We start from the raw sequence: 18,534 nt of genomic DNA on the forward strand, positions 1-18,534 counted from the left end.
CACTTCTGCCTCAATACATGACAGAACATGAGACCTAAACAATCATTTTTCTCTTCAGAAATCCCTTACTGAGAGAAACCTCAGGCTTTGGGACAGATGAGGTCTGATTAGATGATTGCTTGGGTCCGGCCAACACAAGACAACCATCCAGCCACCGTCCCTGACTTGTGGAGGATTTGCCCTGCTGTGGGTGTTGATCCACCTGTCAAGCCGTCTCTCGTTTCTCTCCAAGTGACAGCCTGAGTTGGAGTTGATGTTTGTGGCCCAGCTCTGTCTCACACTGCACATCTATTCCGCCTGTAATGACGGAATAGATGTGCATTATTTATTCAGATTTATTCTGAATAAATAAGTAGATTTGAAATGAAAGTAAAAGGACACCTGAGGTTGTGAGATTAAAGTTTAATGTGTTTTATATTGTACAGATGTTTATATATATATATATGGAGTGGGGGAGGAGAGGTGTGATTGTACAGACTTGTGTTACAGTTACTGTTCCAGAATTATGGCACGTATCTGTTACTCTTCCCACGGACTCATGTCTGTGTCGATAGCCACACAGTTATATGCAGCGTAGCGGAGTTTCTCCTCACACACCTTAGCACTGCATAAAACACACACACACACACACACACACACACACACACACACGTTTTAGGAAACTCATATATGACATATAAGTCACACATCCTGTGATAAAGTGATCTGTAATGTAAGGAAAGGTCACCTTGGGTATTTTGGTAAATAGAGTGTACTGGAACAAGTCGAGGACTGAGGCAGAGCGTCTGTGGTTTCAGACCTGATTAAAAATACACAATGTATTAAAGGAAACTTTATGATAACACACACACACACACACACACACACTCTGTTGTTTTACCCTTGTTTATCAGGGAAGATGTAGATGGGTGCAGGAAGACGACTTCGGCCCGTCACAAACCTCAGGAATCTGCTGCGGTCCTCTGATAACCAAAACACACACACACACACACACACACACACACACACACACACAGACACAGACACAGACATTAATCGCTCAGGTAACACTCAGGTAGCGATTGGTGAGTCCTGTGGTATAGATGGTTTGAGAAGTGATTTTCTGACCGTTGGTGAAGTTGGTCAGGGCCTCCCACAGGTGCTGAACTCTGACATCATTCTGTTCCAAATCTTCATAACGAGCTGAGAGAGAGATAAACACCATCACAAACACCGCAACAAACACAGTCACAACACCATTATGACGTCACTCTTCCAAAAACGTCACCGTTATAAACACGTCACAGGGGATAAATGGAGGAAATGTGACGTGTTGTTTAAAGAAATAAATGGGTGTTTTTTTATAAAGCAGTGACTCACTCAGGCGTTTGAGAGCTTCCACAGTGATTTCTGGATCTCCACACACTTTCTTCTCCACTTCCTGCCATGTCAAAAGATCCAATACTGCCTGAGGAACCACCTTCATCAGACCTGCCTGCATGGCAGCTATCTGTAATAAGAGGAATAATAATCAGTGTAGCAGCGGGTTCAGGTGTACACAGGTATGGACAAGCACATCTAGATGTGTGTAGCAGTGTGTAAAGATGTATAAAGGTGTGTAGCGGTGTGTGTGTGTGTATATATGTGTCAAGGTGTGTGAAGGTGTGTAAAGGACTGTACATGCATGAAGAGGTGTGTACATGCATTGAGAGATTTGTAAAGGTGTGTAGAAGTGTGTACATGCATGTAGAGGTGTGTAGAGATGTGTATAGGTGTGTACATGCATGTAGAGGTGTGTGGACATGTGTATAGGTGTGTATAGGTGTGTACATGCATGTAGAGGTGTGTGGACATGTGTATAGGTGTGTAGAAGTGTGTACATGCATGTAGAGGTGTGTGGAGATGTGTATAGGTGTAGAGGTGTGTACATGCATGTAGAGGTGTGTAGAGATGTGTATAGGTGTGTACATGTATGTAGAGGTGTGTGGACATGTGTATAGGTGTAGAGGTGTGTACATGCATGTAGAGGTGTGTAGAGATGTGTATAGGTGTGTACATGTATGTAGAGGTGTGTAGAGATGTGTATAGGTGTGTACATGCATGTAGAGGTGTGTGGACATGTGTATAGGTGTGTAGAAGTGTGTACATGTATGTAGAGGTGTGTGGAGATGTGTATAGGTGTGTACATGCATGTAGAGGTGTGTGGACATGTGTATAGGTGTGTAGAAGTGTGTACATGTATGTAGAGGTGTGTGGAGATGTGTATAGGTGTGTACATGCATGTAGAGGTGTGTGGACATGTGTATAGGTGTAAAGGTGTGTACATGCATGTAGAGGTGTGTAGAGATGTGTATAGGTGTGTAGAGGTGTGTACATGTATGTAGAGGTGTGTAGAGATGTGTATAGGTGTGTACATGTAGGTAGAGGTGTGTGGAGATGTGTATAGGTGTGTAGAGGTGTGTATAGGTGTGTAGAGGTGTGTACATGTATGTAGAGATGTGTATAGGTGTGTAGAGGTGTGTACATGTATGTAGAGGTGTGTAGAGATGTGTATAGGTGTGTAGAGGTGTGTACATGTATGTAGAGGTGTGTGGACATGTGTAGAGGTGTGTAGAGATGTGTATAGGTGTGTAGAGGTGTGTACATGTATGTAGAGGTGTGTACATGTATGTAGAGGTGTGTACATGTATGTAGAGGTGTGTAGAGATGTGTACATGTATGTAGAGGTGTGTGGAGATGTGTATAGGTGTGTACATGTGTGTAGAGGTGTGTGGAGATGTGTATAGGTGTGTAGAGGTGTGTACATGTATGTAGAGGTGTGTGGAGATGTGTAGAGGTGTGTACATGCATGTAGAGGTGTGAAGAGATGTGTATAGGTGTGTACATGTATGTATAGGTGTGTAGAGGTGTGTACATGTATGTAGAGGTGTGTGGAGATGTGTATAGGTGTGTAGAGGTGTGTACATGCATGTAGAGGTGTGTGGAGATGTGTATAGGTGTGTAGAGGTGTGTACATGCATGTAGAGGTGTGTGGAGATGTGTATAGGTGTGTAGAGGTGTGTACATGCATGTAGAGGTGTGTGGAGATGTGTATAGGTGTGTAGAGGTGTGTACATGTATGTAGAGGTGTGTGGAGATGTGTATAGGTGTGTACATGCATGTAGAGGTGTGTGGACATGTGTATAGGTGTAGAGGTGTGTACATGCATGTAGAGGTGTGTAGAGATGTGTATAGGTGTGTACATGTATGTAGAGGTGTGTAGAGATGTGTATAGGTTTGTACATGCATGTAGAGGTGTGTGGACATGTGTATAGGTGTGTAGAAGTGTGTACATATATGTAGAGGTGTGTGGAGATGTGTATAGGTGTGTACATGCATGTAGAGGTGTGTGGACATGTGTATAGGTGTGTAGAAGTGTGTACATGTATGTAGAGGTGTGTGGAGATGTGTATAGGTGTGTACATGCATGTAGAGGTGTGTGGACATGTGTATAGGTGTAAAGGTGTGTACATGCATGTAGAGGTGTGTAGAGATGTGTATAGGTGTGTAGAGGTGTGTACATGTATGTAGAGGTGTGTAGAGATGTGTATAGGTGTGTACATGTAGGTAGAGGTGTGTGGAGATGTGTATAGGTGTGTAGAGGTGTGTATAGGTGTGTAGAGGTGTGTACATGTATGTAGAGGTGTGTAGAGATGTGTATAGGTGTGTAGAGGTGTGTACATGTATGTAGAGGTGTGTGGACATGTGTAGAGGTGTGTAGAGATGTGTATAGGTGTGTAGAGGTGTGTACATGTATGTAGAGGTGTGTACATGTATGTAGAGGTGTGTACATGTATGTAGAGGTGTGTAGAGATGTGTATAGGTGTGTAAAGGTGTGTACATGTATGTAGAGGTGTGTGGAGATGTGTATAGGTGTGTAGAGGTGTGTACATGTGTGTAGAGGTGTGTGGAGATGTGTATAGGTGTGTAGAGGTGTGTACATGTATGTAGAGGTGTGTGGAGATGTGTAGAGGTGTGTACATGCATGTAGAGGTGTGAAGAGATGTGTATAGGTGTGTACATGTATGTATAGGTGTGTAGAGGTGTGTACATGTATGTAGAGGTGTGTGGAGATGTGTATAGGTGTGTAGAGGTGTGTACATGCATGTAGAGGTGTGTGGAGATGTGTATAGGTGTGTAGAGGTGTGTACATGCATGTAGAGGTGTGTGGAGATGTGTATAGGTGTGTAGAGGTGTGTACATGCATGTAGAGGTGTGTGGAGATGTGTATAGGTGTGTAGAGGTGTGTACATGTATGTAGAGGTGTGTGGAGATGTGTATAGGTGTGTAGAGGTGTGTACATGTATGTAGAGGTGTGTGGAGATGTGTATAGGTGTGTACATGTATGTAGAGGTGTGTGGAGATGTGTAGAGGTGTGTAGAGGGGTGTACATGTATGTAGAGGTGTGTGGAGATGTGTATAGGTGTGTACATGTATGTAGAGGTGTGTGTAGATGTGTGTAGAGGTGTGTACATGTATGTAGAGGTGTGTGGAGATGTGTATAGGTGTGTACATGTATGTAGAGGTGTGTGGAGATGTGTATAGGTGTGTACATGTATGTAGAGGTGTGTGGAGATGTGTGTAGAGGTGTGTACATGTATGTAGAGGTGTGTGGAGATGTGTATAGGTGTGTAGAGGTGTGTACATGTATGTAGAGGTGTGTGGAGCTGTGTAGAGGTGTGTAGAGATGTGTATAGGTGTGTAGAGGTGTGTACATGCATGTAGAGGTGTGTGGAGATGTGTATAGGTGTGTACATGCATGTAGAGGTGTGTGGAGATGTGTATAGGTGTGTAGAGGTGTGTACATGCATGTAGAGGTGTGTGGAGACGTGTATAGGTGTGTAGAGGTGTGTACATGCATGTAGAGGTGTGTGGAGACGTGTATAGGTGTGTAGAGGTGTGTACATGCATGTAGAGGTGTGTGGAGATGTGTATAGGTGTGTAGAGGTGTGTACATGTATGTAGAGGTGTGTGGAGATGTGTATAGGTGTGTATAGGTGTGTACATGCATGTAGAGGTGTGTAGAGATGTGTATAGGTGTGTAGAGGTGTGTACATGTATGTAGAGTTGTGTGAAGATGTGTATAGGTGTGTAGAGGTGTGTAGATGTATGTAGAGGTGTGTGGAGATGTGTATAGGTGTGTAGAGGTGTGTACATGTATGTAGAGGTGTGTGGAGATGTGTATAGGTGTGTAGAGGTGTGTACATGTATGTAGAGGTGTGTGGAGATGTGTAGAGGTGTGTAGAGATGTGTATAGGTGTGAAGAGGTGTGTACATGTATGTAGAGGTGTGTGGAGATGTGTATAGGTGTGTATAGATGTGTACATGTATGTAGAGGTGTGTGGAGATGTGTATAGGTGTGTAGAGGTGTGTACATGTATGTAGAGGTGTGTGGGGATGTGTATAGGTGTGTAGAGGTGTGTACATGTATGTAGAGGTGTGTGGAGATGTGTATAGGTGTGTAGAGGTGTGTGGGGATGTGTATAGGTGTGTACATGTATGTAGAGGTGTGTGGAGATGTTTAGAGGTGTGTAGAGATGTGTATAGGTGTGTACATGTATGTAGAGGTGTGTAGAGATGTGTATAGGTGTGTAGAGGTGTGTACATGTATGTAGAGGTGTGTGGAGATGTGTAGAGGTGTGTAGAGATGTGTACATGTATGTAGAGGTGTGTGGAGATGTGTAGAGGTGTGTACATGTATGTAGAGGTGTGTATAGGTGTGTACATGTATGTAGAGGTGTGTAGAGATGTGTAGAGATGTGTACATGTATGTAGAGGTGTGTGGAGATGTGTATAGGTGTGTAGAGGTGTGTGCATATATGTAGAGGTGTGTGGAGATGTGTATAGGTGTGTACATGTATGTGGAGGTGTGTGGAGATGTGTATAGGTGTGTAGAGGTGTGTACATGCATGTAGAGGTGTGTGGAGATGTGTATAGGTGTGTATAGGTGTGTACATGCATGTAGAGGTGTGTGGACATGTGTATAGGTGTGTAGAAGTGTGTACATGCATGTAGAGGTGTGTGGAGATGTGTATAGGTGTAGAGGTGTGTACATGCATGTAGAGGTGTGTAGAGATGTGTATAGGTGTGTACATGTATGTAGAGGTGTGTGGACATGTGTATAGGTGTAGAGGTGTGTACATGCATGTAGAGGTGTGTAGAGATGTGTATAGGTGTGTACATGTATGTAGAGGTGTGTAGAGATGTGTATAGGTGTGTACATGCATGTAGAGGTGTGTGGACATGTGTATAGGTGTGTAGAAGTGTGTACATGTATGTAGAGGTGTGTGGAGATGTGTATAGGTGTGTACATGCATGTAGAGGTGTGTGGACATGTGTATAGGTGTGTAGAAGTGTGTACATGTATGTAGAGGTGTGTGGAGATGTGTATAGGTGTGTACATGCATGTAGAGGTGTGTGGACATGTGTATAGGTGTAAAGGTGTGTACATGCATGTAGAGGTGTGTAGAGATGTGTATAGGTGTGTAGAGGTGTGTACATGTATGTAGAGGTGTGTAGAGATGTGTATAGGTGTGTACATGTAGGTAGAGGTGTGTGGAGATGTGTATAGGTGTGTAGAGGTGTGTATAGGTGTGTAGAGGTGTGTACATGTATGTAGAGATGTGTATAGGTGTGTAGAGGTGTGTACATGTATGTAGAGGTGTGTAGAGATGTGTATAGGTGTGTAGAGGTGTGTACATGTATGTAGAGGTGTGTGGACATGTGTAGAGGTGTGTAGAGATGTGTATAGGTGTGTAGAGGTGTGTACATGTATGTAGAGGTGTGTACATGTATGTAGAGGTGTGTACATGTATGTAGAGGTGTGTAGAGATGTGTACATGTATGTAGAGGTGTGTGGAGATGTGTATAGGTGTGTACATGTGTGTAGAGGTGTGTGGAGATGTGTATAGGTGTGTAGAGGTGTGTACATGTATGTAGAGGTGTGTGGAGATGTGTAGAGGTGTGTACATGCATGTAGAGGTGTGAAGAGATGTGTATAGGTGTGTACATGTATGTATAGGTGTGTAGAGGTGTGTACATGTATGTAGAGGTGTGTGGAGATGTGTATAGGTGTGTAGAGGTGTGTACATGCATGTAGAGGTGTGTGGAGATGTGTATAGGTGTGTAGAGGTGTGTACATGCATGTAGAGGTGTGTGGAGATGTGTATAGGTGTGTAGAGGTGTGTACATGCATGTAGAGGTGTGTGGAGATGTGTATAGGTGTGTAGAGGTGTGTACATGTATGTAGAGGTGTGTGGAGATGTGTATAGGTGTGTACATGCATGTAGAGGTGTGTGGACATGTGTATAGGTGTAGAGGTGTGTACATGCATGTAGAGGTGTGTAGAGATGTGTATAGGTGTGTACATGTATGTAGAGGTGTGTAGAGATGTGTATAGGTTTGTACATGCATGTAGAGGTGTGTGGACATGTGTATAGGTGTGTAGAAGTGTGTACATATATGTAGAGGTGTGTGGAGATGTGTATAGGTGTGTACATGCATGTAGAGGTGTGTGGACATGTGTATAGGTGTGTAGAAGTGTGTACATGTATGTAGAGGTGTGTGGAGATGTGTATAGGTGTGTACATGCATGTAGAGGTGTGTGGACATGTGTATAGGTGTAAAGGTGTGTACATGCATGTAGAGGTGTGTAGAGATGTGTATAGGTGTGTAGAGGTGTGTACATGTATGTAGAGGTGTGTAGAGATGTGTATAGGTGTGTACATGTAGGTAGAGGTGTGTGGAGATGTGTATAGGTGTGTAGAGGTGTGTATAGGTGTGTAGAGGTGTGTACATGTATGTAGAGGTGTGTAGAGATGTGTATAGGTGTGTAGAGGTGTGTACATGTATGTAGAGGTGTGTGGACATGTGTAGAGGTGTGTAGAGATGTGTATAGGTGTGTAGAGGTGTGTACATGTATGTAGAGGTGTGTACATGTATGTAGAGGTGTGTACATGTATGTAGAGGTGTGTAGAGATGTGTATAGGTGTGTAAAGGTGTGTACATGTATGTAGAGGTGTGTGGAGATGTGTATAGGTGTGTAGAGGTGTGTACATGTGTGTAGAGGTGTGTGGAGATGTGTATAGGTGTGTAGAGGTGTGTACATGTATGTAGAGGTGTGTGGAGATGTGTAGAGGTGTGTACATGCATGTAGAGGTGTGAAGAGATGTGTATAGGTGTGTACATGTATGTATAGGTGTGTAGAGGTGTGTACATGTATGTAGAGGTGTGTGGAGATGTGTATAGGTGTGTAGAGGTGTGTACATGCATGTAGAGGTGTGTGGAGATGTGTATAGGTGTGTAGAGGTGTGTACATGCATGTAGAGGTGTGTGGAGATGTGTATAGGTGTGTAGAGGTGTGTACATGCATGTAGAGGTGTGTGGAGATGTGTATAGGTGTGTAGAGGTGTGTACATGTATGTAGAGGTGTGTGGAGATGTGTATAGGTGTGTAGAGGTGTGTACATGTATGTAGAGGTGTGTGGAGATGTGTATAGGTGTGTACATGTATGTAGAGGTGTGTGGAGATGTGTAGAGGTGTGTAGAGGGGTGTACATGTATGTAGAGGTGTGTGGAGATGTGTATAGGTGTGTACATGTATGTAGAGGTGTGTGTAGATGTGTGTAGAGGTGTGTACATGTATGTAGAGGTGTGTGGAGATGTGTATAGGTGTGTACATGTATGTAGAGGTGTGTGGAGATGTGTATAGGTGTGTACATGTATGTAGAGGTGTGTGGAGATGTGTGTAGAGGTGTGTACATGTATGTAGAGGTGTGTGGAGATGTGTATAGGTGTGTAGAGGTGTGTACATGTATGTAGAGGTGTGTGGAGCTGTGTAGAGGTGTGTAGAGATGTGTATAGGTGTGTAGAGGTGTGTACATGCATGTAGAGGTGTGTGGAGATGTGTATAGGTGTGTACATGCATGTAGAGGTGTGTGGAGATGTGTATAGGTGTGTAGAGGTGTGTACATGCATGTAGAGGTGTGTGGAGACGTGTATAGGTGTGTAGAGGTGTGTACATGCATGTAGAGGTGTGTGGAGACGTGTATAGGTGTGTAGAGGTGTGTACATGCATGTAGAGGTGTGTGGAGATGTGTATAGGTGTGTAGAGGTGTGTACATGTATGTAGAGGTGTGTGGAGATGTGTATAGGTGTGTATAGGTGTGTACATGCATGTAGAGGTGTGTAGAGATGTGTATAGGTGTGTAGAGGTGTGTACATGTATGTAGAGTTGTGTGAAGATGTGTATAGGTGTGTAGAGGTGTGTAGATGTATGTAGAGGTGTGTGGAGATGTGTATAGGTGTGTAGAGGTGTGTACATGTATGTAGAGGTGTGTGGAGATGTGTATAGGTGTGTAGAGGTGTGTACATGTATGTAGAGGTGTGTGGAGATGTGTAGAGGTGTGTAGAGATGTGTATAGGTGTGAAGAGGTGTGTACATGTATGTAGAGGTGTGTGGAGATGTGTATAGGTGTGTATAGATGTGTACATGTATGTAGAGGTGTGTGGAGATGTGTATAGGTGTGTAGAGGTGTGTACATGTATGTAGAGGTGTGTGGGGATGTGTATAGGTGTGTAGAGGTGTGTACATGTATGTAGAGGTGTGTGGAGATGTGTATAGGTGTGTAGAGGTGTGTGGGGATGTGTATAGGTGTGTACATGTATGTAGAGGTGTGTGGAGATGTTTAGAGGTGTGTAGAGATGTGTATAGGTGTGTACATGTATGTAGAGGTGTGTAGAGATGTGTATAGGTGTGTAGAGGTGTGTACATGTATGTAGAGGTGTGTGGAGATGTGTAGAGGTGTGTAGAGATGTGTACATGTATGTAGAGGTGTGTGGAGATGTGTAGAGGTGTGTACATGTATGTAGAGGTGTGTATAGGTGTGTACATGTATGTAGAGGTGTGTAGAGATGTGTAGAGATGTGTACATGTATGTAGAGGTGTGTGGAGATGTGTATAGGTGTGTAGAGGTGTGTGCATATATGTAGAGGTGTGTGGAGATGTGTATAGGTGTGTACATGTATGTAGAGGTGTGTGGAGATGTGTATAGGTGTGTAGAGGTGTGTGCATGTATGTAGAGGTGTGTAGAGATGTGTATAGGTGTGTACAGGTGTGTACATGTATGTAGAGGTGTGTAGAGATGTGTACATGTATGTAGAGGTGTGTGGAGATGTGTATAGGTGTGTAGAGGTGTGTACATGTATGTAGAGGTGTGTGGAGATGTGTATAGAGGTGTGTACATGTATGTAGAGGTGTGTACATGTATGTAGAGGTGTGTGGAGATGTGTATAGAGGTGTGTACATGTATGTAGAGGTGTGTACATGTATGTAGAGGTGTGTGGAGATGTGTAGAGGTGTGTAGAGGTGTGTACATGTATGTAGAGGTGTGTGGAGATGTGTATAGGTGTGTAGAGGTGTGTACATGTATGTAGAGGTGTGTGGAGATGTGTATAGGTGTGTAGAGGTGTGTACATGTATGTAGAGGTGTGTGGAGATGTGTATAGGTGTGTAGAGGTGTGTACATGTATGTAGAGGTGTGTGGAGATGTGTATAGGTGTGTAGAGGTGTGTACATGTATGTAGAGGTGTGTGGAGATGTGTATAGGTGTGTAGAGGTGTGTACATGTATGTAGAGGTGTGTGGAGATGTGTAGAGGTGTGTACATGTATGTAGAGGTGTGTGGAGATGTGTATAGGTGTGTAGAGGTGTGTACATGTATGTAGAGGTGTGTGGAGATGTGTATAGGTGTGTAGAGGTGTGTACATGTATGTAGAGGTGTGTGGAGATGTGTAGAGGTGTGTACATGTATGTAGAGGTGTGTGGAGATGTGTATAGGTGTGTACATGTATGTAGAGGTGTGTGGAGATGTGTATAGGTGTGTAGAGGTGTGTGGAGATGTGTATAGGTGTGTAGAGGTGTGTACATGTATGTAGAGGTGTGTGAAGATGTGTAGAAATGTTTGAAGGTAAGTAGAGGAGTGTACAGGTGTGCAAAGGTGTATAGGTGTGTAGAGATGTGCAGAGATGTGTACAGGTGTGTAGAGATATGTATAGGTGTGTTGAGGTGGGTTGAGGTGTGTACAGGTGTGTAGATGTGTGTAGACATGTGTAGAGGTGTGTACAGGAGTGTAGAGATATGTATATGTGTGTTGAGGTGTGTAGAGGTGTGTAGAGATGTGTATAGGTGTGTAGAGGTGTGTACATGTATGTAGAGGTGTGTGGAGATGTGTATAGGTGTGTACATGTATGTCGAGGTGTGTGGAGATGTGTAGAGGTGTGTACATGTATGTAGAGGTGTGTGGAGATGTGTATAGGTGTGTAGAGATGTGAACATGTATGTAGAGGTGTGTGGGGATGTGTATAGGTGTGTAGAGGTGTGTACATGTATGTAGAGGTATGTGGAGATGTGTATAGGTGTGTAGAGGTGTGTACACGTATGTAGAGGTGTGTGGGGATGTGTAAAGGTGTGTAGAGATGTGTATAGGTGTGTACATGTATGTAGAGGTGTGTAGAGATGTGTATAGGTGTGTAGAGGTGTGTACATGTATGTAGAGGTGTGTGGAGATGTGTAGAGGTGTGTAGAGGTGTGTACATGTATGTAGAGGTGTGTAGAGGTGTGTACATGTATGTAGAGGTGTGTAGAGATGTGTAGAGATGTGTACATGTATGTAGAGGTGTGTGGAGATGTGTATAGGTGTGTAGAGGTGTGTACATATATGTAGAGGTGTGTGGAGATGTGTAGAGGTGTGTAGAGATGTGTATAGGTGTGTAGAGGTGTGTACATGTATGTAGAGGTGTGTGGAGATGTGTAGAGGTGTGTAGAGGTGTGTACATGTATGTAGAGGTGTGTAGAGGTGTCTACATGTATGTAGAGGTGTGTAGAGATGTGTAGAGATGTGTACATGTATGTAGAGGTGTGTGGAGATGTGTATAGGTGTGTAGAGGTGTGTACATATATGTAGAGGTGTGTGGAGATGTGTAGAGGTGTGTAGAGGTGTGTACATGTATGTAGAGGTGTGTGGAGATGTATAGAGGTGTGTAGAGATGTGTATAGGTGTGTATAGGTGTGTACATGTATGTAGAGGTGTGTAGAGATGTGTATAGGTGTGTACAGGTGTGTACATGTATGTAGAGGTGTGTAGAGATGTGTACATGTATGTAGAGGTGTGTGGAGATGTGTATAGGTGTGTACATGTATGTGGAGGTGTGTGGAGATGTGTATAGGTGTGTAGAGGTGTGTACATGTATGTAGAGGTGTGTGGAGATGTGTATAGGTGTGTAGAGGTGTGTACATGTATGTAGAGGTGTGTGGAGATGTGTATAGGTGTGTAGAGGTGTGTACATGTATGTAGAGGTGTGTGGAGATGTGTATAGGTGTGTACATGTATGTAGAGGTGTGTGGAGATGTGTATAGGTGTGTACATGTATGTAGAGGTGTGTGGAGATGTGTATAGGTGTGTAGAGGTGTGTACATGTATGTAGAGGTGTGTGGAGATGTGTATAGGTGTGTACATGTATGTAGAGGTGTGTGGAGATGTGTATAGGTGTGTAGAGGTGTGTACATGTATGTAGAGGTGTGTGGAGATGTGTATAGGTGTGTAGAGGTGTGTACATGTATGTAGAGGTGTGTGGAGATGTGTATAGGTGTGTAGAGGTGTGTACATGTATGTAGAGGTGTGTGGAGATGTGTATAGGTGTGTAGAGGTGTGTACATGTATGTAGAGGTGTGTGGAGATGTGTATAGGTGTGTACATGTATGTAGAGGTGTGTGGAGATGTGTATAGGTGTGTAGAGGTGTGTACATGCATGTAGAGGTGTGTGGAGACGTGTATAGGTGTGTAGAGGTGTGTACATGCATGTAGAGGTGTGTGGAGACGTGTATAGGTGTGTAGAGGTGTGTACATGCATGTAGAGGTGTGTGGAGATGTGTATAGGTGTGTAGAGGTGTGTACATGTATGTAGAGGTGTGTGGAGATGTGTATAGGTGTGTATAGGTGTGTACATGCATGTAGAGGTGTGTAGAGATGTGTATAGGTGTGTAGAGGTGTGTACATGTATGTAGAGTTGTGTGAAGATGTGTATAGGTGTGTAGAGGTGTGTAGATGTATGTAGAGGTGTGTGGAGATGTGTATAGGTGTGTAGAGGTGTGTACATGTATGTAGAGGTGTGTGGAGATGTGTATAGGTGTGTAGAGGTGTGTACATGTATGTAGAGGTGTGTGGAGATGTGTAGAGGTGTGTAGAGATGTGTATAGGTGTGAAGAGGTGTGTACATGTATGTAGAGGTGTGTGGAGATGTGTATAGGTGTGTATAGATGTGTACATGTATGTAGAGGTGTGTGGAGATGTGTATAGGTGTGTAGAGGTGTGTACATGTATGTAGAGGTGTGTGGGGATGTGTATAGGTGTGTAGAGGTGTGTACATGTATGTAGAGGTGTGTGGAGATGTGTATAGGTGTGTAGAGGTGTGTGGGGATGTGTATAGGTGTGTACATGTATGTAGAGGTGTGTGGAGATGTTTAGAGGTGTGTAGAGATGTGTATAGGTGTGTACATGTATGTAGAGGTGTGTAGAGATGTGTATAGGTGTGTAGAGGTGTGTACATGTATGTAGAGGTGTGTGGAGATGTGTAGAGGTGTGTAGAGATGTGTACATGTATGTAGAGGTGTGTGGAGATGTGTAGAGGTGTGTACATGTATGTAGAGGTGTGTATAGGTGTGTACATGTATGTAGAGGTGTGTAGAGATGTGTAGAGATGTGTACATGTATGTAGAGGTGTGTGGAGATGTGTATAGGTGTGTAGAGGTGTGTGCATATATGTAGAGGTGTGTGGAGATGTGTATAGGTGTGTACATGTATGTAGAGGTGTGTGGAGATGTGTATAGGTGTGTAGAGGTGTGTGCATGTATGTAGAGGTGTGTAGAGATGTGTATAGGTGTGTACAGGTGTGTACATGTATGTAGAGGTGTGTAGAGATGTGTACATGTATGTAGAGGTGTGTGGAGATGTGTATAGGTGTGTAGAGGTGTGTACATGTATGTAGAGGTGTGTGGAGATGTGTATAGAGGTGTGTACATGTATGTAGAGGTGTGTACATGTATGTAGAGGTGTGTGGAGATGTGTATAGAGGTGTGTACATGTATGTAGAGGTGTGTACATGTATGTAGAGGTGTGTGGAGATGTGTAGAGGTGTGTAGAGGTGTGTACATGTATGTAGAGGTGTGTGGAGATGTGTATAGGTGTGTAGAGGTGTGTACATGTATGTAGAGGTGTGTGGAGATGTGTATAGGTGTGTAGAGGTGTGTACATGTATGTAGAGGTGTGTGGAGATGTGTATAGGTGTGTAGAGGTGTGTACATGTATGTAGAGGTGTGTGGAGATGTGTATAGGTGTGTAGAGGTGTGTACATGTATGTAGAGGTGTGTGGAGATGTGTAGAGGTGTGTACATGTATGTAGAGGTGTGTGGAGATGTGTATAGGTGTGTAGAGGTGTGTACATGTATGTAGAGGTGTGTGGAGATGTGTATAGGTGTGTAGAGGTGTGTACATGTATGTAGAGGTGTGTGGAGATGTGTAGAGGTGTGTACATGTATGTAGAGGTGTGTGGAGATGTGTATAGGTGTGTACATGTATGTAGAGGTGTGTGGAGATGTGTATAGGTGTGTAGAGGTGTGTGGAGATGTGTATAGGTGTGTAGAGGTGTGTACATGTATGTAGAGGTGTGTGAAGATGTGTAGAAATGTTTGAAGGTAAGTAGAGGAGTGTACAGGTGTGCAAAGGTGTATAGGTGTGTAGAGATGTGCAGAGATGTGTACAGGTGTGTAGAGATATGTATAGGTGTGTTGAGGTGGGTTGAGGTGTGTACAGGTGTGTAGATGTGTGTAGACATGTGTAGAGGTGTGTACAGGAGTGTAGAGATATGTATATGTGTGTTGAGGTGTGTAGAGGTGTGTAGAGATGTGTATAGGTGTGTAGAGGTGTGTACATGTATGTAGAGGTGTGTGGAGATGTGTATAGGTGTGTACATGTATGTCGAGGTGTGTGGAGATGTGTAGAGGTGTGTACATGTATGTAGAGGTGTGTGGAGATGTGTATAGGTGTGTAGAGATGTGAACATGTATGTAGAGGTGTGTGGGGATGTGTATAGGTGTGTAGAGGTGTGTACATGTATGTAGAGGTATGTGGAGATGTGTATAGGTGTGTAGAGGTGTGTACACGTATGTAGAGGTGTGTGGGGATGTGTAAAGGTGTGTAGAGATGTGTATAGGTGTGTACATGTATGTAGAGGTGTGTAGAGATGTGTATAGGTGTGTAGAGGTGTGTACATGTATGTAGAGGTGTGTGGAGATGTGTAGAGGTGTGTACATGTATGTAGAGGTGTGTAGAGGTGTGTACATGTATGTAGAGGTGTGTAGAGATGTGTAGAGATGTGTACATGTATGTAGAGGTGTGTGGAGATGTGTATAGGTGTGTAGAGGTGTGTACATATATGTAGAGGTGTGTGGAGATGTGTAGAGGTGTGTAGAGATGTGTATAGGTGTGTAGAGGTGTGTACATGTATGTAGAGGTGTGTGGAGATGTGTAGAGGTGTGTAGAGGTGTGTACATGTATGTAGAGGTGTGTAGAGGTGTCTACATGTATGTAGAGGTGTGTAGAGATGTGTAGAGATGTGTACATGTATGTAGAGGTGTGTGGAGATGTGTATAGGTGTGTAGAGGTGTGTACATATATGTAGAGGTGTGTGGAGATGTGTAGAGGTGTGTAGAGGTGTGTACATGTATGTAGAGGTGTGTGGAGATGTATAGAGGTGTGTAGAGATGTGTATAGGTGTGTATAGGTGTGTACATGTATGTAGAGGTGTGTAGAGATGTGTATAGGTGTGTACAGGTGTGTACATGTATGTAGAGGTGTGTAGAGATGTGTACATGTATGTAGAGGTGTGTGGAGATGTGTATAGGTGTGTACATGTATGTGGAGGTGTGTGGAGATGTGTATAGGTGTGTAGAGGTGTGTACATGTATGTAGAGGTGTGTGGAAATGTGTATAGGTGTGTAGAGGTGTGTACATGTATGTAGAGGTGTGTGGAGATGTGTATAGGTGTGTAGAGGTGTGTACATGTATGTAGAGGTGTGTGGAGATGTGTATAGGTGTGTACATGTATGTAGAGGTGTGTGGAGATGTGTATAGGTGTGTACATGTATGTAGAGGTGTGTGGAGATGTGTATAGGTGTGTAGAGGTGTGTACATGTATGTAGAGGTGTGTGGAGATGTGTATAGGTGTGTACATGTATGTAGAGGTGTGTGGAGATGTGTATAGGTGTGTAGAGGTGTGTACATGTATGTAGAGGTGTGTGGAGATGTGTATAGGTGTGTAGAGGTGTGTACATGTATGTAGAGGTGTGTGGAGATGTGTATAGGTGTGTAGAGGTGTGTACATGTATGTAGAGGTGTGTGGAGATGTGTATAGGTGTGTAGAGGTGTGTACATGTATGTAGAGGTGTGTGGAGATGTGTATAGGTGTGTACATGTATGTAGAGGTGTGTGGAGATGTGTATAGGTGTGTAGAGGTGTGTGCATGTATGTAGAGGTGTGTGGAGATGTGTATAGGTGTGTAGAGGTGTGTACATGTATGTAGAGGTGTGTGGAGATGTGTATAGGTGTGTACATGTATGTAGAGGTGTGTGGAGATGTGTATAGGTGTGTAGAGGTGTGTACATGTATGTAGAGGTGTGTGGAGATGTGTATAGGTGTGTACATGTATGTAGAGGTGTGTGGAGATGTGTATAGGTGTGTAGAGGTGTGTACATGTATGTAGAGGTGTGTGGAGATGTGTATAGGTGTGTACATGTATGTAGAGATGTGTATAGGTGTGTAGAGGTGTGTACATGTATGTAGAGGTGTGTGGAGATGTGTATAGGTGTGTAGAGGTGTGTACATGTATGTAGAGGTGTGTGGAGATGTGTATAGGTGTGTACATGTATGTAGAGGTGTGTGGAGATGTGTATAGGTGTGTAGAGGTGTGTACATGTATGTAGAGGTGTGTGGAGATGTGTATAGGTGTGTAGAGGTGTGTACATGTATGTAGAGGTGTGTGGAGATGTGTAGAGGTGTGTACATGTATGTAGAGGTGTGTACATGTATGTAGAGGTGTGTGGAGATGTGTATAGGTGTGTAGAGGTGTGTACATGTATGTAGAGGTGTGTGGAGATGTGTATAGGTGTGTAGAGATGTGTACATGTATGTAGAGGTGTGTGGGGATGTGTATAGGTGTGTAGAGGTGTGTACATGTATGTAGAGGTGTGTGGAGATGTGTATAGGTGTGTAGAGGTGTATACATGTATGTAGAGGTGTGTGGGGATGTGTATAGGTGTGTACATGTATGTAGAGGTGTGTGGAGATGTGTAGAGGTGTGTAGAGATGTGTATAGGTGTGTACATGTATGTAGAGGTGTGTAGAGATGTGTATAGGTGTGTAGAGGTGTGTACATGTATGTAGAGGTGTGTGGAGATGTGTAGAGGTGTGTAGAGATGTGGATAGGTGTGTAGAGGTGTGTACATGTATGTAGAGGTGTGTGGAGATGTGTAGAGGTGTGTACATGTATGTAGAGGTGTGTATAGGTGTGTAGAGGTGTGTACATGTATGTAGAGGTGTGTAGAGATGTGTAGAGATGTGTACATGTATGTAGAGGTGTGTAGAGATGTGTATAGGTGTGTAGAGGTGTGTACATATATGTAGAGGTGTGTGGAGATGTGTATAGGTGTGTAGAGATGTGTAGAGATGTGTACATGTATGTAGAGGTGTGTATAGGTGTGTAGAGGTGTGTACATGTATGTAGAGGTGTGTGGAGATGTATAGAGGTGTGTAGAGATGTGTATAGGTGTGTAGAGGTGTGTACATGTATGTAGAGGTGTGTAGAGATGTGTATAGGTGTGTACAGGTGTGTACATGTATGTAGAGGTGTGTAGAGATGTGTACATGTATGTAGAGGTGTGTGGAGATGTGTATAGGTGTGTAGAGGTGTGTACATGTATGTAGAGGTGTGTGGAGATGTGTATAGAGGTGTGTACATGTATGTAGAGGTGTGTACATGTATGTAGAGGTGTGTACATGTATGTAGAGGTGTGTGGAGATGTGTAGAGGTGTGTACATGTATGTAGAGGTGTGTGGAGATGTGTATAGGTGTGTAGAGGTGTGTACATGTATGTAGAGGTGTGTGGAGATGTGTAGAAATGTTTAAAGGTAAGTAGAGGAGTGTACAGGTGTGCAAAGATGTATAGGTGTGTAGAGATGTGCAGAGATGTGTAAAGGTGTGTACAGGTGTGTATATGCGTGTTGAGGTGTGCTGAGGTGTGTAGAGGTGTGTAGAGATGTGTATATGTGTGTTGAGGTGTGTACAGGTGTGCTGAGGTGTGTAGAGGTGTGTAGAGGAGTGTAGAGGAGTGTAGAGATGTGTATATGTGTGTAGAGGTGTTTAGAGGTGTGTACAGGTATTTAGAGGGGTGTAGAGGTGTGTATTTG

The 18,534-nt window shown here is 43.5% G+C and overlaps 1 protein-coding gene across 6 annotated transcripts in view; it reads right to left on the minus strand.

The window, feature by feature from the left end:
• Window positions 1-387: 387 nt before the first annotated feature.
• Window positions 388-18,534, minus strand: part of hectd3 (HECT domain containing 3) — a 57,971-nt gene continuing 39,824 nt past the window's right edge. For all 6 annotated transcript variants that reach the window (XM_083547852.1, XM_083547850.1, XM_083547849.1 and 3 more), the window contains 5 exons: window positions 1,360-1,489; window positions 1,108-1,182; window positions 881-962; window positions 728-799; window positions 388-604 (listed from right to left, as the gene is read on the minus strand). In XM_083547852.1, coding sequence (XP_083403978.1) covers window positions 520-604; window positions 728-799; window positions 881-962; window positions 1,108-1,182; window positions 1,360-1,489 — 444 coding nt within the window. In that variant the 3' untranslated portion in view covers window positions 388-519. The remainder of the gene's footprint in view (window positions 605-727; window positions 800-880; window positions 963-1,107; window positions 1,183-1,359; window positions 1,490-18,534) is intronic.

Source organism: Silurus aristotelis (assembly GCF_946808225.1).
Source record: "Silurus aristotelis genome assembly, chromosome: 8".
In the NCBI taxonomy this organism is placed as follows: domain Eukaryota; kingdom Metazoa; phylum Chordata; class Actinopteri; order Siluriformes; family Siluridae; genus Silurus; species Silurus aristotelis.